Source organism: Pezoporus occidentalis, unplaced genomic scaffold, assembly GCF_034315485.1.
Source record: "Pezoporus occidentalis ecotype Australia unplaced genomic scaffold, CSIRO_AGI_Poc_V1 ctg31, whole genome shotgun sequence".
NCBI classification, from domain to species: domain Eukaryota; kingdom Metazoa; phylum Chordata; class Aves; order Psittaciformes; family Psittacidae; genus Pezoporus; species Pezoporus occidentalis.
In genome coordinates this window covers 4,466,628-4,491,819 of record NW_026915052.1, presented here as the reverse complement: position 1 = coordinate 4,491,819, position 25,192 = coordinate 4,466,628, and the positions used below count along the sequence as shown (strand labels likewise).

The 25,192-nt window shown below is 39.6% G+C and overlaps 1 protein-coding gene across 6 annotated transcripts in view; it reads right to left on the bottom strand.

Moving 5' to 3' along the window:
• Positions 1-21,566, bottom strand: part of KLC1 (kinesin light chain 1) — a 49,211-nt gene extending 27,645 nt beyond the window's left edge. For 5 of the 6 annotated variants that reach the window (XM_062628038.1, XM_062628037.1, XM_062628039.1 and 2 more), the window contains exon 1: positions 1,211-1,472. In XM_062628038.1, the coding sequence (XP_062484022.1) occupies positions 1,211-1,471 (261 nt within the window). In that variant the 5' untranslated portion in view covers position 1,472. Of the gene's footprint in view, positions 1-1,210; positions 1,473-21,386 lie in introns of those variants that run through there. The other variant, XM_062628040.1, reaches the window with a different exon arrangement.
• Between the last annotated feature and the right edge of the window lie 3,626 nt (positions 21,567-25,192).

Here is a 25,192-nt window from a genome sequence, read left to right as displayed (position 1 = left end):
TGGGCCAAACTAGGCAGGCACATCTGCAACTGAGGCTGCTAAATCCAACAGAGCCAAGAATCAGAAGTACCTTTTCTGAGTCCCAATACCATGGCAAAATTAGAAGAGACAAGTTATTCATTCACAGATCCTCTACAAACACCCACTAAAGGTAACTCTACTATTGTAATTTTATTCCATATCTCTTCTAGTATTTTATTCCAATAGAAGGGATAAAAACTTACACAAAATACTAATAAAAAATGACCTAGTTTGCACCATAATGTCCAGGGGCTCTTTCTACATTGCCAGGTCTGGTAACCCATACTTGTTCATTCTCTCAGGCTTCAATTCATCATGGTCCAATGCACACAACTTCAGATCACCGAACAGTAATAGCTCAACAGCTCGATGAAAAGACTAAGCAGTTACAAAGATAAAGCCTATTAATATAGGGCTGACTCATTGGCATTTTCAACTCATCTGCAAACACTCTGCCATTTTATACTGATGACTGTGTCACATCACATCAGATTTCAGGTTTCTGACCTAGTACAAAATACCCTAAAGTTGGACTGTAAATACACTCCTAATATCCTGACTAAACAAACATCTTTTTACTCATCTTCTGTAGACAATACCTTCATCAACTAAGATAGTTCAAAGAAGGAGTCCTTTAAGAGTGAAACTTACATTGTATACTCAATTCCCAACCTTTAAAATGCTTTTAGATTCAATTTTGGTTTAGGAAAATATTCAATAAACATTACAGATTCTTGAGATCCAGGAGCATTGTAAGTTATTATAAAGAATCTCAGAATCAAGGGAATATAAACATGAACTTAAGATTGCAGCAGAGCTCAAAGGTTGGAGCAAATTTATTTGTGTGTGGGAGACATACATATGCAATAATTTAGAGTTAGAATGCCAAAGTTTAGTTCTTGAGTTGCTTAAACATTATCCGCCTAATGCTGTGGAAAAGTCTAAACAGCAAATAGCCACTGTCTCACTAAGTAAAGAGGTCTCAATTATGAGCCTCAGTGCTGCAATGCTGAATGCATAATTAGTTCTGTAACACAGCAAGACAAATAGTATCTAACTCTACTATTACAGCAGTCTTTTTCCTTAACTTACAATAACAACATAAATGTCCCAGCACATTACTAATACTCAGTAAGGCAAATCTTAGGTCCTCAACGTCTGAAAGACTTTATTCTTACTGCAGTTTTACCTGCGCTTCACTAAGGCCAAGCTCCAGCATTTCCAGTGACTTTCGAATCATGTTTGATTTTTCCTCAACCAGATTAGTTTCATCATCTTTCTTCAAACATTTCAGTGTTTCAAGTAAACTCTGTAAAATTGAATTGTGCTCATTCTTCAGTGCCTCTAGTCCATTGATCACTTGCTTAGTTTTGGCGATGATTTCATCTTGAGTGAGCTTCTCCAACTTCTCTTCCTTTAAATACACCATTGTGGACATGTTTTCATACATTCTGAAATGGAAGAATACACTAGTTAATAAGAAAAATAAGCAATTCTCTATAACTGAATAAAGTTTTCCTTTAAGAAGTCATTAAAAAAATACAAATTTTAAATGTATATTCAGAATGCAATTATATTTTTGCACAACCTTCACAATGTTTCAAGTCCTGAGTTTGAACACACAGTTTCAAATTTTCCAGTTTCTATTTCCAGATTCAACATTAACACTAATTCATAAGCCAAGCAAGAACAGAAAGGAAGATGCATACTACAACACAGAGGAAGTCAGGCAAAAACACGAGGAGGTCTGCACTGATGAACAACTAGCTCCTGGACAAACTCCAACACAAAAAGGAAGCCTACAGAGGGTGAAGCAAGGACAGGAAGGAATACAGAGAAACTGTTCAAGCAGTCAGGGATCAGGTTAGCAAAGATAAAGCCCCAGTAGAATTAAATCTGTCCAGAGACATCAAGGGCCACAAGAAAAGCTTGTATAGGTATGCTGTTGACAAAAGGAAGACTAGGGAAAATGGGGGCCCTCTACAGAAGGAAATAGGAGACCTGGTTACCAGGGACATGGAGAAGGCCAAGGTATGCAATTTTTTTTTGCCTTGGTGTTCACCAGCAAGACCTCCAGCCACACCAACCAAGTCATAGGAGGCAAAGGCAGGGAATGGGAGAATTAAGAATCACCCACTGTAGAAGATCAGGTTTGAGACCATCTAAGGAACCTGAAAGTGCACAAGTCCACGGGGCCTGATGAAATGCATCCACAGGTCGTGAGGGAACTGGTGGATGAAGTGGCTACACCACTGTCCATCAAATTTTAAGAGGTCATGTCAGTCCAGGGAAGTTCCCACTGACTGGAAAAGGGGAAACATAATCACCATTTTTAAAAGGTTAAACAGGAGAACTACAGGCTGGTCAGTCTCACCTCAGTGCCTGGCAAGATCATGAAGCAGTTTCTCCTGGAAACCATGCTAATGCACGTGGAAAATAAGGAGGTGATTGGTGATAGCCAACATGGCTTCACTAAGGGCAAATTCTGCCTGACAAATTGGTGGCCTTTTACAACAGAGCTACAGCACTGGTGGAAAAGAACAACTGATATCATCTACCTGGACTTGGGCAAAACTGTCCCACACCATAACCTTGCTTCTAAACTGGAGAAACAAGAATTTGATGGATAGACTATTTGGTGGATAGGAATTGGCTGGACAGTCGCACCTGAAGAGTTGCAGTCAACGGCTCAATGTCAAACTGGAGACCAGTGACAAGAGCTGCTGTTCAGAGATAAGTATTGGCACTGCTGGTGTTAAACATCATTTGGCAGTGACATGGACAACGGGATTGAGTGTACCGTCAGCAAGTTTGCTGATGACACCAAGCTGAGTGGTATGGTCAACATGCTGGAGAAAAAGGATGCCATCCAGAGGGACCTTGACACAATTGAGAGGGGGTCTGCGTGAACCTCATGAACTTCTAGTGCAAGGTCCTGCACCTGGGTCAGGGCAATCCTAAGCACAACTACAGGCTGGACAGAGAGTGGACTGAGAGCAGCTATGAGGAAAAAGATCAGGGGTGTTGGCTGATGAGAGGCTCAACATGACCTGGCAGCATGTGCTTGCAGCCCAGAAAGCCAACTGTATGCTGGGCTGCATCAAAAGGAGTGAGACCAACAGGGAGAGGGAGGTGATTCTCCCCCTCTACTCTGCTCTCATGAGACCCCAACATGGAGTACTACATCCAGCTCTGGGGCTCCAAACACAAGAAGGATGTGGACCTGTTGGAGAGAGTCCAGAGAAGGGCCACAAAGATGCTCAGCAGGCTGGAGCACCTCTCCTGTGAAGACAGAGTTGGGGTTGTTCAGCCTGGAGAAGAAAAGGCTCCAGGGAGAACTTGCAACAGTCTTTCAGTACCTTAAGGGGGCCTACAATAAATCTAGAATGGTTTTTTTACAAGAGCATGTAGGAACAGGAATCATGAGAAAAAATATCCTTTTCCAGTGAGAAGGAAACATCATCTTTATCCTTTTCCAAGGGCTACAGAAGCTGTTACCACTATGTATTTTGAAAATAACAACTGCCCCCTAAGATTACTTTACATTCATTATTGGAACTCTGCAGCTAAATATATGCATTCAATTGCCTACAGGTTAGGTGCAGCAGTTCTGATGAAGTTGCAGCTGCCTCATGCTGGAAAATGTTTAGTAAAACACAACACTTGCAAGAAACATTTCACTGTGCAATTTTGTCAGTACCTCATGCACTACTTTAAGGCTGGCAGATATCTGGATGCTTCTCAAATTCAAATGAAGATCAAAAAAAGTTTAGAAACTCGAGTAACTTTCTTATCACACACGCCGTTACTGAAGTGACAAGTATAACACTGTAAAAATACAGACTGAAGACATGGAAACCACTTGATACGTTTTAAATGTTGCCGGAAAAATGTTCAACAATGAACTGAGGAATTGCTCCTTTATACTTAAGATATTTATATCTTCGGATGAACCAGGGAATATAAATTAGAATGAAGTAGGTAAGATTTTTCAAGAGCAATAAATTAGCATATTTATATGAAGACATTTGGAGAAGCTTCAATAAACTAACATTTAATCATCTAAACTGTATTAAAACTCTGTACAGAAATAAGTCTAGTTTTAGAAGGCAAAAAAAAAAATTACAACCACTTAAATCTTGAATAAGAGTGCTGTAAGAAACATGGATATATATGCACCACTTTCTGACAACAGCCAAAGGATGTGGTGTTATGCTCTTGTATTACATTAAATTCTGGAAAAAAAAAAACACCAAAACTGCAAACAAAAAGTGTCCCCTGTTTATGAAGACTCAAAATTACCCACATTGCCTCCTGCAATACAGTACCTAAAAGGCATACCCATTTGTCACAAAAGAGCTGAACACTACGCTGGTTTATTTTGTAATAATCTATTGTCCGAAAACACAATGTGGGGAAGCAGTGAATTTGGTTTTATACAGTTGAATGCAAGAACTTCACATTCACGAACATATGCAATAGACAGCATATACATCCATATAAAAAAATCAGCTCACCAAAGCCTGATAAGAATGGTATTTACACGTTTCCCACTTAAAACCTGAGAACTATTACCCAGAATGCTTCAACGACATTTTTAAAGCACATACTCTGTGAAATTGTGTATAAAAATGAACTGCAATTTAATATGAGCCAGATTTGCAAATGCATGCTTCTAACATGCAGAGTCATATAAGAAACTGTTATGAATTACACTAACTTCAGCATACAACACAACCCTAATTACCATCAACTTTCACACCTTTAATCAACAATTTTCATCCTGAATACAAAGAACTGAACCTTCGAGGATCGTAAGGCAAACAGCAGAGGACATGTAATGAATAGGTAATTCCATTTTGTATTAGAGAAGTTCGGAGAAATGAGATTTTTAAATACCTAGGTTTTCTACAACATTCTGAAGTATGTGATCATTTGTCTGTCTTACATGAACAGGGCTAACAATTCTTCTGTGTGCTTCAGTATTTTGTAGTCATTCTACACTGAAGATGAAAGGCGGGTACATGCATCTACATGTAATACATATAGAGATGCTGTTTAAAAGAAATTGCACATTTTAACCACACCCAGAGAAGTTTAATTAATTATAGGCGATGAATACAGATAAATTAACAGCCATTCACTGTTAAGAAAAGGCTACACAAAACCATTCAATAAAGTAACACCAAAACTGTATTAGACCTTGCAATGGTCATGCCTTCATGCAAACAGAATACAGAAGTCTGGGAAGTACCTATCTGGCATATGAAGTCAGTCACAGAATCATAGAATGGTTTGGGTTGGAAGGGACCTTCAAGATCACTTAGTTCCATCAGAATCAGTCACATAGCTCTGGCTGAATACACTGAAGCCGCAATGGAAGAAGGCTAAGTCAGCACAGAAGCTTTTGAGGAAAGTAAAAGCAGGTTTAAACCCTATAGGACAAAAGTATACTTAAAGCCCATGGCAGCAGTAGACCTAATTTACAAATACATGCTTCTCATCTCAATCCAGTGTGCCAGATTTTTAAGCTACCTCATTCTAAACCAAATATAGCTATAAGCTTTCACTGTCTCAGACCTACCAGTACAAGCAACTGTACTGGTAGCTGGCATCAAGTCAAAAGCTGCATCAAGACACATATTTGAAGGTCCATGCAGCCTAGAGGAGACTTCTAAAGTCTCCTCTAGTGAAAACTGTTAGAATCCTGATCTCTCCCACTGACAAGAAAGGAATAAATTTTTCTGCATAGGTTTTTTTTTGTAGATTGTGTTTGTGAGAATAATTTACAAGGAGAATAACAAATATATAATTTATCATGTTGTCAGATATGATTTGTTCTAGGAGCAAGATTAATGAATAAATATCTAATATCTTTTAAGAGTAGCGGGCGTGGTGTTCATCAAACAAGGCCATATTTGACTAGGCAATTGTACAATTACTTTTGTATACCCTAAGGCAACAAATGCCATACAGGAAGCAAAAAAGCTACATGTGTGTGCAGGAAATAGGCATGCATGTATACAGAGGAAAAGAGATAAAATCTACCATGCCTTTCTATTGTCACTTTTCGAAAATGTTAATTCTTTCTTCCTCTGTTTTCTCCCTACAGAAAAAAAGGGCATAGTAAAAGGCTACTTTGTCAGTTTTATACAAGTACAGTGAACTGCAAATTTTACCTCTTACAGGGCAGGAATTAGCCATACTAATTTTTCATTAATTTCACAATTCAAAACAAAAGAAAAAGTTAAAACACACAAAGGTTTTGCTGGAAAACAGAATTTTGGATTAAAAAAAAAAAATGCAATGCAGCCAGAGTGGCACACTGGCCAGCTGGCTTAAGCAGTTTACGTATCATATTAAATATGTGCCTACGTAGAGCTAAAGTATTACCTTCCTGGTTTATTTACCACAACACAAATTATGCTGAAGTACAGAAATCACCTAACACTTTCCAACACTTTAAAAGAGAAATCAAGCATTTGTCTTCAAACACAAAATATTAATGAACTTGGACAGATAAACATAAAAAAATCCTACAATGACACCTATTAAAGAGGATTTTGCAGAATTTTGTAACATGGACTCCAGTCAAAGAAGTTGATTGAGTACAGCAAGAATCTGAAGCAAAAAAAGCTCAAAGAGTCAAGTCTACTGTCTTTCAGTCATATAACTGCTCAGATAATCTCATATATTCTCTGAGATATCATATACAAAATACTTAAGTGGCTGTATTTTTAATCACTTTAAGTATTTTGTTATTCATAAAACTTTAAAACCAACTGCACTAATAATGCTGACTTCACATTTTGTGCCTAAATTCAAACAGATGCAAGACATATCCAAATTAGCTAATTAAGCTCTTCAACTTACATTTAAGGATCTGTTAAACATACATATCTTTTCCTACTCCACTACTTTTTAAAAAGTGTAATTTCCCTGCAGATCACCTCAAAGAATTCTTGAACTAACCCATGTAACCGTATGAAAATGTCTCTGTGTCGGAAAACTTATAAAAGGTAAAACATTTTTCTAAGAAACAACAAGGTTATTTGTTTCCTTGACTAAAGATTAAAATGGGTCCTAAAAAAAATAAACAAACAAAAACAGTTCTGATTTTTTTATGTCCTTGTTATGTATCCTTGAGTATTCCTTTTCTTAGTATTGATGTTTTCATTATTTGTCAGATTTCAAGTACTAAAAGCTTGGAAGATAAAATTTTAATGTATCCTTTGTCTGATCATTATTGTTTTAAAAACACAATTTAATAAAAGTCTGTAAACTGCTGTGACAAGTCAAAATCTCCCTCAACCTTTTCACTGGAACATACACATAAGAGACAGGATAGCTAAAAACTACAGAATAATGTGTCTTCATGCAAGAAAGAGCATATCATCTTCCTAACAGTAAAAGCTACTGCAAGACTGCCTCAAGCCACACCTATAGGTCCTGACATCTACAAGCACTGCAAACTCCACAAGGATATAGTACATATTAATTTGATTTTTTTTTTTGTATCTCCAATATCTACCTATCTGCTCACTGTTTTGTAACAGCAATCTATTCAGGGTTTTTAACCTAATTTCACTCTTGGTTCCTCCTTAATTAAATGGCAAGGCTCAGTGTCCTGCATCTGGCATGAGCTTGTTTCATTTTGTATTAGCTGCAAATTTCAAGTCATTAATGCCCTGTTTAGACCAAGAACACATCTCATTATGATGCAGAGAGCTGACCAATGTACAGGGGGGTTGTACAAGGGGGTTAGAGGAATTTGCTTGCTTAAACAAAAGTACTGTCTGTTGTAAATGCCTGCTAAGCAGAACAAAGGCACCTGGTCCTATTGATAAGGAAAAGCAGACACTTGGTCCTATTGATAAGCAGCTATTGATAAGGAAAAGCAGACACCTGCATCTACTGATAAGGAGGAGAAGCAGATGGTTTATGGCTGGGATACCGACCAAACCCTAAGGCCATATGTGAAGACTGAAAGGTGAAAAGTGCAAGAAGAGGAAGACTCATTTACTTCATCTTGAGACCCCTGCCCATGACCAGAGGGGGCACTGCGCAGGTGCAGAGGACCTTCCGGCTCATTATAATACAAAGCGGGGATAGGACATGAATATGTATAGGCGTGTTGTGCAACCTTATGAATATATATAACTTTAGAGAATAAATGTAGAGGGAAACAACACTGAGGTACGCATGACTTTGAGGAATTATCCCCGTGCGTCTCAGCGCTGAATAAAAAGCATACCTACTTTACAACTTTAACGAGTTGTGGAGTCAATCCGCGCATCAATTACATCATGGAACACACTATCTTGCAAAACTGAGAGCTGGTGTAACTGCTGATCTTCACGATGTGGAAAACTGCCTTCTCAAACAGTCCTCAAAAGATCACAGGCCTTCCATGCACAGAAAGAAAGGCCACCAACCAAAGGCAAGAGATGAAAAAAGAGTCTGATGAGGGATATGAGCAGTTTGTCAAACACTACATTAACTGTTCCCCTTCCTAACAAGGCACCTCAGCAACACACTAGTCAGAAATGGCAAGGATGAATCACCCACGGACGTCTTTCATATGCTTAGAAAGGTATTTGTAAAAGGACTCAGATAAGAAACACTATAGTTTGAATATACTGCTGCTATGGATTACAGTCAGAAATCTCCGAGTTTGAAAGCACAATGGTTACTTGTCATTTGGGTGTGGTTTTTTAATATAAGACGTTAATTTTTCTTTCTCTGTGAGGCTACTTATTCTATCACAAGTCATATTCCCATGCATAAGAAAATTTACAATCTTCATCTTGTTTGACCTACCCTCCTTTTAATTAAAATTATCCCTTTACACTCAGGAATTTTATTTCAACACATTTATCTCTAACCCCACAAACAAAAGAGAGTAGCTTTTTCCTCTTGACATATTCAGAACTGTAGCTGAACTGCCAATGCTATCTGGCACTCTTCTTATCATACTAGATTTAAATCCATATATGAGCCTTTACAGAGTATAAAGTCATGAACTGCACTTGCAAACAGTGTCCTGTTGGAGGTCAGCCTTAAGGTACACTTGCTGACCCAGTTCTATAAACAGAATACTGCTGCACTTCCGTACTGCCTCAGGCTTCCAAATACACTATCTCCAAAAGTGTCTTCACAATTCAGCATACATATGCACAAGCCACCCTAAAAATAACTCAGTGGGAACAATTAGCAGCACATAGTGGAGGCCGTAAATCACTGACCTAAAGCAGGTAAGAAGATGGTGGTGTTGCACATGCGTAGCAACCAACATTAAGCTACAGAGAAGTCTTTTAGAAAACATGATGAGTTTGGAGAAAAAAAAAAAAACAACAAACAAACAAACAATAACAACACAGAATTAACCCTGTGGATTCATTTTTCTATCAACTTCCAGCTAGTAAGCATCAGGATTCAAAAAAACCTTACTGTGCTCCTTCTTCCAGCCTTCAACTTGGCACTAACCCTGCATGTAGGAGTCTGCCCTACCACCTGGATACCGTGCATACCTTCATTTTAAGTACAGTAAATATTGTAAAAAGGACATCTCTAGTCCTTTAATGTCACAGGCACATATCCTAATAAAAAGATCAGAATCACGTTCATAGGTTGATCTACAACCTTAAAAACACAAGATATCTGTGTTGGTAAGCAAACTGGACAAACACGCATACTTTGTAAAGAGTTAACATTTATAAAAAGGTAAACATAAAAATTTCTGAAGAAATGCACAACAAGCATGGGACAGCTTGACTAAAACATGTAAAACACTAAAAACTTCAATACTAGCAAGAGATTTCCCACCGGACTAACATGGCTGCTGCTCTTCTGACAAGACTGGCAGGTGCAGCCTCTTCTCCACATCACATCAGTGGGAAAAGGCTGCGTAAGCACATGTTCTAACCCTGCTTCACAACAGCATCCACCTTTGAAAAACACTGCAGACTGTAGGAAACCCTAATGGCCATCAATAAACCCATCCACTGCATTAAACTATGTTTAAGTGAAGAGGATTATGTCCTTGTTTAAGTGAAAAGGATTATGTCCTTGTTTAAGTGAACAACACAGGGACTGTATACTTGCCTTGATAAATCTCAGAATCTTTAAACATCACAGCCTGCTATACAGAAAAACATTAATGCCTTTCAGGAGAAGTCTCTGGATTCTTTGGAAGATTACAAAATTACTATGGAGAAGAGCATGCAAACAAACCATATTTGCTAATAAAAGAGATGATAGCTTAAATCGCTCCTATAAAACCCGTTGCAAGGGTGATGCTGACTGTTCTCTTTGGGAACAATCTTGTCAAAGAGCTTGACTCTTTGAGAACAGTCAAGCTAAGAAGATTTGCACCACTGAGAAAGCACAAGCTATGAAGACTTGCACTGCTGTGGAGTCCTTTTATTTAGGATTTCTATAGCATGCCATATCAACACTAATGAAGCATATACTGTTTCTTAGCAATCATAGTTATTCTTGTAAGTAGCAATCTTAACACTATTTTAAAATAAATACTTTTGCATATTTTGAGATAACTGACAAAAAAACCTTCAGAGTAATTTCAGCCTTCAGTCTTCCTTCTTTTGTAGAAAGTAAACTGTTTTCATTGAAATTATAACTTCCTGCTGAAACAGTTAATGCAGTAAAATAATTCTTACATAGTACAAAACTACTAAGTGGCATGAAAGCATCCTGTAACTATACAGATTATTCTTCCCTTTAAATAAAAGATTATGGTGTCAATCCCTTGACAGTACTCCACTGAAGAAACACTAGCTACTAGGTAGCGTTTCAATTATCATGATACAATCAAGCCTCTATCATTTAACTGCAGACAATCCAGATGACCTGCCAATCTATTTCCAAACTCTCTTTTAGATTTAACCGTATCTGTAATTCTATAGTGCTGCAGACCATGGCCAAATACCACCTTACTCCTCCTGCTCACATACTGCAGCAGTAGGGACCCTTGGATGATACAGCTACCCTCACACACACACATCATTATGCCTTCCCCCACTATTTGTGTAAAAGGAATCAAGGGAAAATATTCTCTTTCTCGCATATCTCACCCACTACATTTTACCTTTCTGAAGCCCTAAAAATAGACAGTGATTAAAACACAGAATAGTCACATAACCTAAAATCACAGTGGATTATTTCCCGTGGGAAGTGGCAGCTGTTTAAATCCTAACATCAGACTGCAAGTATCATATGTAAGAGAAAAACATACTCTCTGTGTACATTCTTAAGCCCTTCTACCACCTCAGGTTTCAAATGACACTGCCTGGAAATAAGATCCTTCTATGCATTTTTAATCACATCAAAGATGAGTCTTTCTCAAAGCTGAAGCAAGTGAAAGAGAAATTTGACAGGCACGTCTAAGGTTGTTTAGTAGACCCAGTCAAAAGTCTAAAGGAACTACACTAAAAGCCATACTTTCATGAAAGTACATGCTTTTTAACTTTGTTAACCAAGGTTACTATCATCTGTTATAGGCTGGTGGTACGTAACTTCCTTACTCAAAATCTGAAACAACATACTTGGTTAACATCCTCAGACCTGTGACAAGATGACAACCCCATTCTTTTCCAGAATAAAATTCAATACAAATGTCTTCTGCTATTTAAGAGTCCTGGGCAAAGAGCTCTAATGCCAATTTGTTAATTTAGTTATGTCCATGCAATTTCTAAAGACAGACTGCAGATCACTGTGCATTCTACCCCTTGGAGCAAGGGAGCTGTCTCCTTTTTTTTGTACTCTTGCTGTGTGAACAGCAAACAGCATCTGCTGATCTTCCTCAAAGCCAGCACTTCCTTAGTTTCTTGTGAGCACTAATAAACGCTTCCAAGCAGCCACCAATGGACCTCAAGAAAGCAGAGCATTTTGCCTGGTCATTAAAACACTGACAAACGAAACAGCCTAGGCCACAGGGGACTTACGCTTATGACCACAAAACCCACCTCACTGGATCATTTTAACAAAATGATCACAACCATATTAAGAGTAGTTACATGAAGACAGAATAAACAAATGCAACAGAAGGCAGATGTAGAATAATTTTAAAAGTCATCATATCTACCCTCACTTATTAAAAACGCTTGTCACAAAAAACAACAATACATCCGGAAAAATCACAGCTACTTGTGTACAGAAAAATATTATAGTTCAGTATTTTGTAGTTAAGAAGACATGCTTCATGAATTACCTACTTAAACTGCATTGAAAGGAAATTTTGAAAGATACTGTCAAAGACAGTCTGAGTTACAAATCCATCATTACTATCAAATTCCAGTTTTTACAGGCAATATTCCAAGAATCTACATTTATTTGTGCGGAAATAGCACATGGCTCCTTATGGACTTGCCAACTTGTGCAACCATGTCTTCGGTGAATCTTGAGCACCAATAAGACATTTTTAGCAGCTGCTTCTAGCCAGTGAAAGTGTCTCTGGACACATTGGAAACTGGAATAGAGGTACAGTAATATCGAAGTATTTTCAAACTTGCCTTGCAATTTTAAGCTGTCAATACCACAGACAAAACATTTTTAGAGCTTGACTCATTTTGCATTGCTATTTTTGGACAAGAACTGCTTTATTGACTTATCAAAGTAAGTATCTACCTCCATTACCTATTTATATTAACTCTAAATACCACTTAGGTAAAAGCACAGGCATGTTCCCATCAAATTGGGCTTCCATAATGCATTAAAAACCCCATCACCTTCCACTTACCACCATCAGCCCTATAATCTTAACCAAATCTACTTTTTATGGCATACCTATAACCATCATAAAAAATGCACACAGGAAGGGCAGAAAAGGCCACATACTGCCTCACATTATTGGATCTGTGTGGGAAGCTTTGCTGACAATTTACTGTAAGTACAGATTATGTTGCTTTTACACACTTGAGGACACTGAAGAGAAAGGTTACCTGAACCAAAATGAAAAAGCCAGCAATTTCTTCTGCAGACATAAAAGGAACATCCACTAACTTTCTTCAACACACACCAGCCTTTAGGTTTAACAAATCCTTAAATCTGGTTTTGAAGCTACCTAACAGCTTCCACTAAGATGCACAAACTCTGCAGTCTCCCTTCAAGCTTCAGGAAAAACAGTCCCCTCCCCCTCCAATCATTCTTCCACTGAAAAACAAAGAAATACAAAACCACTAACCTCCTTCTTCCAAAACAACTACAGAGAGAGAGTTGCATAATTAAATTGTGCAGGTACTGTCCTTAATATTAAGAAGAAATTACTTTACCCCCTTAAATACTACATTAAAATTGATATTTTCAATGGCAATCAACAAGTATCACTAATAGGTTTTTACACCTTACAAATTTTGTTTCATATAAAGAATAACAAATGATGCAGTCACCTAGAAAAACAACCTCATATCACTCACTATTTCTTGCCTGCTACAGCAGAGAGGAGATTTTGCTGTAAAACTAGAAATAATTTCCTTGTTAAGTCCTCAATAACGTGCAGGGTTTATTCAGATGGTCTAAACTCTACTGGGCGAGGAGGTAGAGAGCACTACAGCAGTCCTTAACCTAGCGTTTGACAAAGAGAACTTAACATGCTGTGCACTCACACCTGAGGATGAAACCATAGTTTTAGCCCCTTCTTCAGTGATCTTTCACATCTATTATTTATCTTTGCTAGCACTGGAGCACTGAGTGCTCCTCTGGGACTCCTGAAATACTGGCTGTGATAACGCTAGTGTGACAGTTCCTCCATCCTGCTGCAGTACTCTACTCTTCTGGTGGACTGACACAGAACAGAAGCACATACTAACGGGAAAACAGACACAAAAGAAGTTACATTTTTAATATTATTTTTAAACCGTCTCACTTGGATAAATCTGTTTTGAAATGAGACAAGGAGGCACAAAAATGTAATCAGTTCTAAGTAATGTTAAGTTTGATGGCTTTGTAATGGAAAACAACTGCGGTGCTTGAAGGTAGTTGACATAGTTTCAGGACCTCAGTACAAAAGGTGTGAGAAAAGCAGAACAGAAGGACAGGACCTGGGGATGGGGAGTATCTGGGACTAGAAGATGTCCAGGGTGGGCACAGATTAACTGATAAGTAAAAGAACAGGATGATTGCTACGCTTGGGGTGTTAATAAACCCATTAAGCTGGTGTAAGCATCTACTAGGGAGTATCCGGGACTAGCAGATGCCCAGGATGAGAGCAGTTAAACTAACTGATAAGTAGAAGGCCAGGATGATTGCTATGTCTGTAATGTTAATTAAGATTGTTGGGAAAAGTAAACGACCCTTAAAGACCACCACATTTTTGTATGCATGCCGGAAACTTTTTGGAAAATTATGTAATATGCTCAGTGACCATACAAGGATAACCTGTATAGCAATTCGGGGACACAGTTAGGAGGAGCTATCCCCCGTGTCTCCCGGCGCCGCAATAAAGAATACCTGCTTGTCAACTTGAAACTCTGCTGGCAAGTTTGTTCCTGGAGTTTTCTCCGAATCAGAAAGCATCCCCTTGGGGAATGATGGCAGAGCAGTCACTTCCCAAAGCAAGTGTGCTTCAAAACAACATACCATGCACTTGCAAGTGTTGCTCCATGTGCAGCCTGACTACAGACCAAAAAAAAAAAAAAAAAAGGAAAAGGAAAAAGAGAACAAGGGAAAAGGGGAAAAAAAAAAGACAAGAAAAAAAAAGGAAACAAAAAACTCAGCAAGATTATTTCCAGGCCATTTGTTAACAACTGGGCAGGGATCAAGACTCAAGATTGAATGGCCACACAAACTACAAGCAGGCACTTTGCAAACCCCACTGACAGCTGCTTTCAAAATATCTGTTGTGCCTTTGCCCTACACCTGCATTCTGCACAAACTCAGAAACTATTTTCTAAGTTAAACAATGTATTCTAACAGAAATGGCAGAAATGTAAATTATTGTGAGAGAAATTGACACTAACTGAATAAGACTTTAGAGCACTGTAACTGAATCACTGATCTGCCTGTATCTCCTTTTTGAACAATGGAAAGAAGATATAATTAAGTAACAGCAAATTACTGGGACACTGAGTCAAAGTCATCCTGCGGTGCCTCTTGCCTTCTCAAAAGGTATAGGATGGGTAAAACATCTTTGAAAAAATGAGGACATTTGGCTAAGACACCTATCAGTTAACATAACAAAAAAACTACCTGTCATCTCTGCAGGATTTCTTAAACCCCAAGGAATGCCTGCCAAGCACCAGCATTCTGTGTTCCAGAATGCTCCCAGACCAGAAGCCTGCAGGCAGTTTTATCAATTCCTGTTAAATGTAGATCTGCTTTACAGGAGGCATAGCCATCAGGTTCACACACCAAACCTTCCCACTATATACTCTACAATATATCACTCCTCAAAATTAATGTATCTTCCTGATTAATTCATTCACCCATACCTCTAGTAAGATCTCTAGGTCACTATCATGTGTGTCAGCATACTGGCAAAAATCCCCGTGACTCCTGTGCCCCTCCATATTTCAATACAGTAACAGCTATTATACTGCATGCAACTGGGCTACATCCAGGGAAATGATAAATATAAACAACAGTGCATTCTTATCTCTTACTGCCTTCTGCGTACACAGGAATTTAGAGACACAAATGGCCACTGAATGATCTGGTCTGGCTTCCTACAAACACAAGACCATCAGCATTCATTCACTAAGGCTATGGGTAGAAATAATACCCTGGTGATGCTCCTCATGGAGTCAAACATTCCATTCACATCCCCCATCATTCCAACACAAACACCCATTTGTAATGAATCAAACCACTGGATTATTTTTCGGTCACAACCAAAGGGACAGAAAAGTAAAAGGACCAGGACACTAACACAGCCAAAACACATCTATTTCCCCAGGCTGCCATGCAGTGAGCTGTGTTAACTGAATAAGGACTACATAAACCAGCACTGAGACTGAAGACGAGTTCAACTATATCCGCAAGAGTTTGATTACATAATCCTATTTGTATCAGCAGAAACATTTGAGGAGGTTGTTGTCCTGTCCCCATCTCAAACCTATAACCTCATCTATATCCTCACAGATTACCACCCCACTAGTTGCATTAATCCAACTATACACAGCCACCCTCTACACTGATGCGGCGAGGAGAAACTCCCACTTTTTTAACCAATCCCCCTCTCTCTAATACACACCAAGTATGATTTTGGGGAGGCAGGAAGGAACATTCAGTTTAAGCATGTAAACAAACGAAATGTTAAAGGTGAGGCTATTGTAAAATCCACTCACAGTGAAGGACTATCAGCAGTCACTCTGAAATGGAAGCTTGCTCAAAGTGGAAGAGAAGGATAAGTTGTGACTTCTCTACACTACTCATGCTCACATTGTTTGATAAAGGAACATCCACAGATACACTCAGTCTTAAAAACAATATTCTATTCAGGTAAGAAGAGGAAAAAAAAAAAAAGGGGGGGGGGGGGGAAGAAAGCAGACCCACATCCAACACAGAACGTGCCTCCCTCCTGCTAGTCCATAACCTTACATACTTTGCCTCAGCTACTGTCAGCTGGAAAGAGCAAACTCAAGATACATCACAGGAATGCAGCTATTGCAATCCCTTAAAAAGTTTAAAACCACCACCCCGTACATGAGTAATGAACAGCACGCATACACAAATAATAGCACAGTGCTAGTAATCTTAATTTTCTATTAACATTTAACTACTTGTGCTGTCGCCAGACAAAGCACAAAATTAGAACACTATAAAATACCAGTAGTAATAAGCTGCACAGTAGCACAGGATTTAAGAAAACATTTATGAATTTATGAAAACATCAGTGTTTGTAGACAATGCAAATTACTAGGAATTAAGATATACAGTTATCTGATAATTAAAAAAAAAAATCTAAGTATTGTCCTTTAAAAGGCCTGATTTTTAGATACGACTTTTAAAGCAGTACCAAGAAGTTCAGCTTTATGTCAGATATTTCTTGACCTTCTTCTGAACATTACTTTAGTGCAACACTGCCTTTTTTAATAGTTTGCTGCAGTACATCATATAGTAAGCAGAGTATAATTAGCCACTATGCCAATCCTACTGACACGTAAGGAAGTCAGTACTACCACTATACTGCTTCCATCCTTTGCTTTCTTCACTTCAAAATTTAATAAAATCAACCATAGTTCTGACACAATCCAAGAAACACAATCTTATTATGATGAATGGGATTTATGGCAGATATTTACAAAAGGACCAAAATAGGAAACTGCTCTCTTTTAAGCCTACCTGCAAAAGGTATTTTACTGCTTTTACCTGTTAGCAAGACTTGATATTGAAAAACTATATGAATAATCTATACATTTAAGCAGACAATGGAGGGAAAGCATTATTTGGAATATAAGATGACATGATTCCCTGCTTCCTAATTTTGAGCAAAGATGACCAACAGTAATTATTTCACAAAATAAATTCAATTTAATTCTAAGTATATGTCAAAACACAGCTTCCAGAATTAAAACCGTTTCTGGTTGAAACAAGAATTAAATAGCGGAGTCCACAAGAGATAAGCTGGATTCAAAGAAACAAGCAGTGATTAAATCAACACACAGATACTATTACTTGCATCTGCTTCCTTAGCAGACTGAATCTGAAGAAACTGTCAGCTATCAGATACTAATTTTCTTTATATATTATGAGAAATTAGCAGTTCTAGTGTTAACTGTGCTTTAGTGTTCATCCTCTGAGAACAACTCCTTTGTTCACATTTCCAAATATATCATGGGTAAGGGAAACATACGTCCTCAGTCCGCATGCTTGCCTAATCACTGTGGCCAGACATTATTGAAATTTATTGTCTAGCAAAAAAAACCACCAGCAACTATAGTGTCATCATATGCCTGATGCTTGCAAAGCACCTCACACAAAACCCTACAGAAATAATTCCTCCATCACTGAAAGCCATAATTTTGGCTCTGACCCTCTAACAACGTGCCCAACTTAAATACCATAACATGAAGGCAACAAAAGCATCTCAGCAAACCTAAGACAGCATAAGTGCACCTTTTTCTGGTCAGGCATTTATTAAGTAATTCTTCAAGGGAACCACACTTACTTCTACAGCCTGCTTTCATAAAAAAACGTTTCACTAAAGAATTTACTGGGAAAGACTTAATACCTCAAAACCACCCAAAAACAACTGTGACTCAGGATACAACTACTATGATCAGCTCTATTTTGAAGTCAAAAAGGTTTCTTTTCAGAATGAACAATTTGACTGGTATTTGGTTACCATGAAGTATCAGACATCATGTGTGTCATGCTTTTGTTTTAAGGAAAATGAGAGTTGACATTGAAAAGAAACGTTTTCCTAAACTTTGGTCAAGGTAAGCATGATGTTCTTACAAAACAACTAAAAAATACTTTGGAAACTCAGAGTATTATGCAGACTGAATTAAGAGCAAAGTCTGTGGCTAGCAACTTCATTGCCACGATTATGGAATTGGTTCATGTTTACAATACTTGTGTCATACTGAACACCCTGGAGGCAGACAGACTACAAGACATGTTCATTTAAACAGACCCAGCATGCTTGTGCCCATCACTATATGCTGCGATGTCCTTCAACATTAAATACAGAAGTATAATTTGCATATTTATTAATTTACTCAAGTTTCCTTATTTTCCACTCCTCTTACAAAAACATTACAACAAATATTTGTACACTGAAATTTTAAAATAATTGTGAGTATGCATCTGAACAGATGCTATTAATCCCAGAATAAATCCAACTGCACGTCTGCCAGAGAAGCCAAACAGAGGAAGAGATGAAAGAGTAACTGCACAAGCCTAGCTCTCAAGAGAAACAAAATCTGCGTTAAATGGACTCAGAACTGAATATGAGGCTACAGTATTTCCCCAAACTCCTAACTAATATGTGGTCATGCATGTATACACAGAGACACCTATACAGGTAAACAGAGTATGCTGTAATACACAGTAGCACACAAGTGAAGGTTTTCTGACATGGCAAGTTCTTCAAAAACAGAGGAAGCATCAATCGCTCTTACAAGCTTAAGCGTCTGTACAGTATTACTGCATGTCCACAGTATTGTATGTCCACTCAAAAACATTCAGAAGATGGTATTCTAGACTCCTGCAAATTTAATCAATGATTTTGCAAGCAATTCCTCATTTGTCAAAACCAGATCTTTTTAAAAACCAGTTTCCATTAATAACGCACTGTTAGCACACTATGGCAATTTGACAAACATAGATGAGGCTGTTTCATGGAATGTTCCGAGAGTAACTTTATTCTCTTGATTACATATGACAGCATATTTTCTTTGATTAGGAAGTGAAGGGAATCTAAGCTCAAATTGCTGTTAGAATTTCTGATTAGTGGAATTGTCCAGTTCTGTCGTGGTCTGTTCAGTTCCATTGTGGTCTTGCAGAAACACAAAGGTTGCCAAACTTCAACTGCAACATGATGCAGAAGTGATTCTGCATTGTTGTGCGAGTTCCAGGAAGTAACAATTTAAATTGTATGCATTTACCCACACGGTTCTGCATTACATAAAACGCATATCTAAATGCAACTGCCAGAATTCTCGGTACCTTTTGTAATTTCACAGAAAGGTACTCTTAAACCATGTGTTAACAAAAATAATTGTGTGACTTCAAAATACAAGGCCTTCTGCTCAGAATCACCTGGATCAGCTTTCTTTCTGCTGCCAGTAAATGCTGAATGTGTTACTTTCAATCGTATCTATAATCCCAGGGTTATAATATCCTCCATCGTGTTTCACTGAAGCTTTGGAATTCATAATCAATTAAAATGAAGCTATTTCCCAACAAAGTCTGAAAACTGTGCATTAAGAAAGACGGGGTTTAATTTTCTTGGGGTTTGTTTAGTTGTTTGTCCTGTTGGTTTGCTGCGATTTTTTTTTTTTTTAATTAAAATGCTAAACTGCCTAAATCTCGAAGGTTCCTTTTTAGCTTCCAATGCATACCCTTTGGGCATAAGTTTCCTATTTAACTGATGCGCAAATACAAAAGTGGAAGTGAAAGAGGCAATTACTTCTCAGAGTAATTGTTACCAAACCTCCTGCCAATTGCAAGAACGCTAAGATTACGCTTTCATTTTATGTATTTTTATGTACAACTGTGAGGGCATTTTATATCATGAATGACATTTCCTCACCATTTTGCTATAGCAAACTACAAAAACAAACTCATTTTTTTTCTAGCTGCTTTTATGTGTCAATTCTGTATTCTGATTCAATGAGCAATACCAGAGTACTGCTACTACATTTAAATCATATACACTAATGGAAATCATTAACAAGAGGAAATAAAAACAGAGTAAGAGCACCATCATTGATTTAGTAGCCTTTAAAAAGCCAGACTATGGCATTACACTAGGTGATGCCACTTTGGTTATTAAAATACGCTTTGATATACTTAGAACACAGAATTCAATAAGGAGTCAAGAAGTTCCTTCTTGCGATTAGGGACAAGTGCTATGCAGATCTACAAACTTGGCATCTTCTTACCCAAAAATATAAGAAACATGAAGATAGACTGAGTAAGATTTTAAAGTGTCTAATTAATCACTGCCCTAGAGATACAGTTACCAGTTAAGTCAGTTCCGTTTTTTTGCTAGAATAACCTGTTCCTAATCAATGCTTATTTTATAAATGTAGAAATCTTGCCAAGACCCAAGGCTACAAATCGACTCCGACTACAGCATAGCAGGTGACCTACAACATATAAATCCGGTCCCGAGCTGCAAAACCCAAGAAAGAGCTGTCCTCGCCTCCTCTTTCACCGTTTCTGACTTCGCAACAGAACAAATCACCTAAACTAAACCGGCGCAATAAAGACCGAGCTCCGCACGCCCCATCCTAAGGGGCTGGCCCGGGGGGGGGGGGGGGAGGGGTCGAGGCCGGCGCCCCCCTCTTTTGCCCCGGGTCCCTCCCAGGGCGGCGCCCGGCCCCAGCCGCAGCACCGCCGGGAGCCAGGAGAGGAGCTGGGGACAAAGCCGGGGCGATCCCCATCCCCGCGGGAAGGTTCCTCCTTTCCGCAGCCGAGCGGCGGCTGCAACTGACAGAGCTTCGCACAGAGCACCGAAAAACAGCCTCGCCCCCACCGCCCAAGCACCCTCCCGTGTCCGCGCACAGAAAGAGCTGTCAGCAGCGCTGCGGGGACCCACCGGCCCGCGCAGCCTTTTGTTGTGTGCGTAACAGCAGATAAAAAGGCAAAAAGATTTAACATCCTCCCCCCCACGTCTCCCCCGCACCCCCCGCCAAACGCCGCCAGTGCCTCCCCGGGCGCGGGCAGCTCCCCTCACTCACCGCTCGGTGCTGCAGGCTCGGGCGATGTGCGCAGCGCTCGCAGAGGCGGCGAGGGCCGCGCAGCCCGGGCGGCGGGGGGGGGAAGGGGGTGCACGCCGACAACGACGACGGGAGGAGGATGTCAGCGATGGGCGGGCAGAAGAGAGGAAGGAAAAGGGGTTTGGCGGGGGGGGGAAAGGACCGAGGAGATGGAAGGAAGGAAGCGGGTCAGCACCGCGGCGCCCTCAGTGCCTGCCCCGGGGTGCTGACAGGTGTGTCCTGGCCCAGCGCGGCGGCCGCGGTGGCCGGCGCGCAGCGCGGTCCAAGGAGCGGGCGACGTCACCCTGCCGGGCGGGAGCGGGCCGCGCGGGTAGGGGCAGCGCAGCACCCCGTCCGGGACGGCTGCCCCTTCCTCTCCCTCACTCGCTGTCTCCCCTCAGCGCGGGGTTGTCCCCGGGAAGGGGGATGCTGGAGAGGGCCTTCATGGGTTCAGGTGCGAGGCCCCACGGGTGGCGGACGTGCTCAACCGTGCTGAGGCCTTGTCTGCCTGACGGGGGTGTGAGTGGCGAGCGAACGCGGCGTTGCCTCAGCGCACCCTCTGCTGCCACTGAGGTGTCTTGCTCCGGCGCGGGGACCCGTCGCAGGTGCTTTTCGTGTCGTGTGATCTCAGTGTCGCGGAAAGCAGTTGAGCGGTTTGCGTCTGTAAAGCGAAGTGACAGCAAGCGGGACTTGTAAAGCTGACGTGCCTGTCTCGGTGGGACACCGCTGGGACGATGGACATGAAATGCACTCCACTGCGTGCAGCCAGCTCAGGCAGGGAAACAGGCTGAAGTGCTAATTCTGTAGTGAAAGCCCCTGAGGGCTAATTATGTGCTGCTAATGTATTTTAAAGCCATTGTGTTTGTTCCACACTGAATCAACTGGAAGATCCCTAGTCTTCCACAGGTGTACACGTAAGAAGACACTTGTCACAAGAGCTATTTCTTTACAGCCTCCAATTTCATTCCCACGGTCCCTAGAGAAAAAGGAACAACCACAGTATTTTCTTCATGTTGCTTTATGTTCTGCCAGATGGAAGTTAAGTGCAGGAATTAAAGATGGAAGGGGTTGATGTCTGTGACAAAAAACAAGTATAGCAAAGCATAAAATGTGCATTAGAAATCATTATGGAATAGTGACAACATAACTATGAAAGAGTTATTAATAACAGTCATAAGTTAATAGAGACATGGAGGTATTATGGTAAATCAGAACGTCCAGCCTCACCTAAATGGCAGTATCTAAAGTACGCAAGGAAAGCAGAGCTTATATCTGTTTGTCCTCACATACAACACGGAGCAAGTCTACAAAATGCAGATGGGAGAACAAGAGTCAGGGAAGAAAGCAAGACTCCTAAGGAGAAGCAGGAAGTTGGAGGAGGAATCAAAGCTGATGCTGTTGTCAAAGAGGCAGAAGAACAGGAAGATTCACAGAAGCCCACAAGAAACAAAGTCAGGGGAACATGAATTGTCTGCAGACTGCAAATACAGAGTCACTGTTGGATTTGAAGAGCTGAGGGAAATGAAATACACTTGCTGAATACCACTCACTGATCTCTTACACAGGTCAAGCTGCCCAACAAAAAATAATTGTCATACTATCAGAGCTACAGCTTCTTGTGTTCTTCATCTCCATTTACAACGTTTCTCTGGCAATTTTGTATTAATAGTTTAAGATAATATTTTAGTGTTGATAGTCAATACAGTCTATGTATAATAATGTGAAACATTTTTGCACAGTAATATGAAAGGGGGAAAAAAGGTTGAAGCACATTCCTTTATACAAGCTACATTTTAAAAGTTAGTCATGCCAGTTGGTCCACAGGTTCAGAGTATTTTCATGAATTTGCAAGACATTTAATTAAAAATAGAACATGCCCCAATTACATAATTACACAAGAGAACTGATTCAGAGGAACCACTCCTGTTTTTTTGAATAAACAATATTGATTGCATTCCTTCTATCACACACTTGCCTTAAAAGATTTCCTGCAATTAGCTGTTTACCCGAGGGATCAGAGCATTGCTGAACAAAGCAGCTGCTCCAGCTCTGACCCTGGTGCATAATATGCTGGCTAATTGAGTATATACATGCTGTCCACTTCCCACTGTGGGACATACCCTGTGAGCTCTTTCCCCCAGGAAGGTTGATTAGCTCATGGAACTAAAGTGCAGTATCACTCCCCTGTGTTTATGGCCCACAGCAGATCAGGCACAGAAGAGGCTTGGTGAGCCTGCTTCTTCATCAAGCTTCTGCCTGACCTGAAATATCAGAATTTCCTTTCCACTTGGATCTTGTTTTTCCTGTCTCATCTACGTAAGAATTATCCAAGTTCATCTAGCTGTAAAAACTACTTACTGTCCACATTTCCATCTTCTTTTAGGGAACTAGTTATGCTACATGCCCTGCTTTTAGGATTGAATGATCTAGACATGTTGACTGTGGAATATTCTTTGTCTGCCACCAACAAGGTCACCATGGCTTTCTGGAGACATCAGAGTGGGTATTAAAACCCCCAAAAACATTATTTACAATGATGGATTATTTATTTTCAATATACCCAACTCCCTTCTCTCCCAGAAGAGGGAAGGAGGTTTGTAATTCACAATGGGTGAGAAAAAAGGGAACAGTTCAACTTATGCAGCACAAAGCTCTTGGGTTTTTGTGGTGCAACAGTGTGAGATACACATGCAACAAATTGAGATGCGGTTTAACTGACATCCACAAATAGAGCAAGCCTCTGTAAAGAAATTCAGGCTCACTTCATTTAAGAAGTGTGGGTAGTTTTAATTAAAAAATTATCCTCCTATCTTAGAGAATCTTTTCTCCAAAAGAGACAAGAGTTTTTTAAATCTAGTGCGACAGTCTGTAAAAGCTATGACTTCATTTTATAAGTATGGGCTACAATAAAGCACTATATTGGAATAATTTCAACTGCTGCTAAAGTGCTGTCTAAAAGCATCCTGGCAATAATAACTATTGAAAGGCCAGATTCAGCAACCTTGCTGGCTTTTCATCACAATCACTTGACAGTTGCATATGCTTTTAGTTTGTATTTTCTACAAGAATGTCCTTTATGGAAAAGAGAAAACATAAAAATCAATGCTCAAGATTTAAAAAGTGTCAGGTACGTGGTTTCAGGCACAATTTTAGCCCAATTGTGCATATGTTCAATTACTGCATGCAGAGTGACCTTGGTGTCGGGGAATTCAGGCACTTCAGAGTAAAAGGACTGTATTTTCGCTTGCCTTGACTCACTTTCATAGTCAAGATGCCTGAACCCACCACTGAGCATAGCATTGAAGTTCTAAGTAAAAAAAAAAACAACCCTGATTGTGATTCTGCTTCTTAAGTCAATAAGCTTTATTCACATGCAAGTGAATTCTCCTTTTTCAGAGTCACAGGGATTTCTAGAAAGCTGTAACAAATGAAAGCCAGCATGCTTTTCCCTGCTGTTTTCTATCCACAGAGAAATAACAAGGAAATAAAGCATGCAGTGTTAATTCAACTCTTATCAGGCCATTTCATCAGTTAATTTTTGTTACTCCCTTTAAACAAGCAGGATGCTCAGCGCTGGACAGCAGCATTTTGCCAAGTGGAATTCTTTTAATCTCCCAACTATTAGAGCTGTGCTACTATTAAAGCCCAAAAGATACTGACTGAAAGGTTAGCTTTAAAACAGTTCTGTTATAAAAAAACAGACTTACAAACCTCAGGTGATACAGTTAAAGTAACCGCTTGAAAGCTACAAACTATTAGAGAATTTCATGTCAATATTAATGTGAACA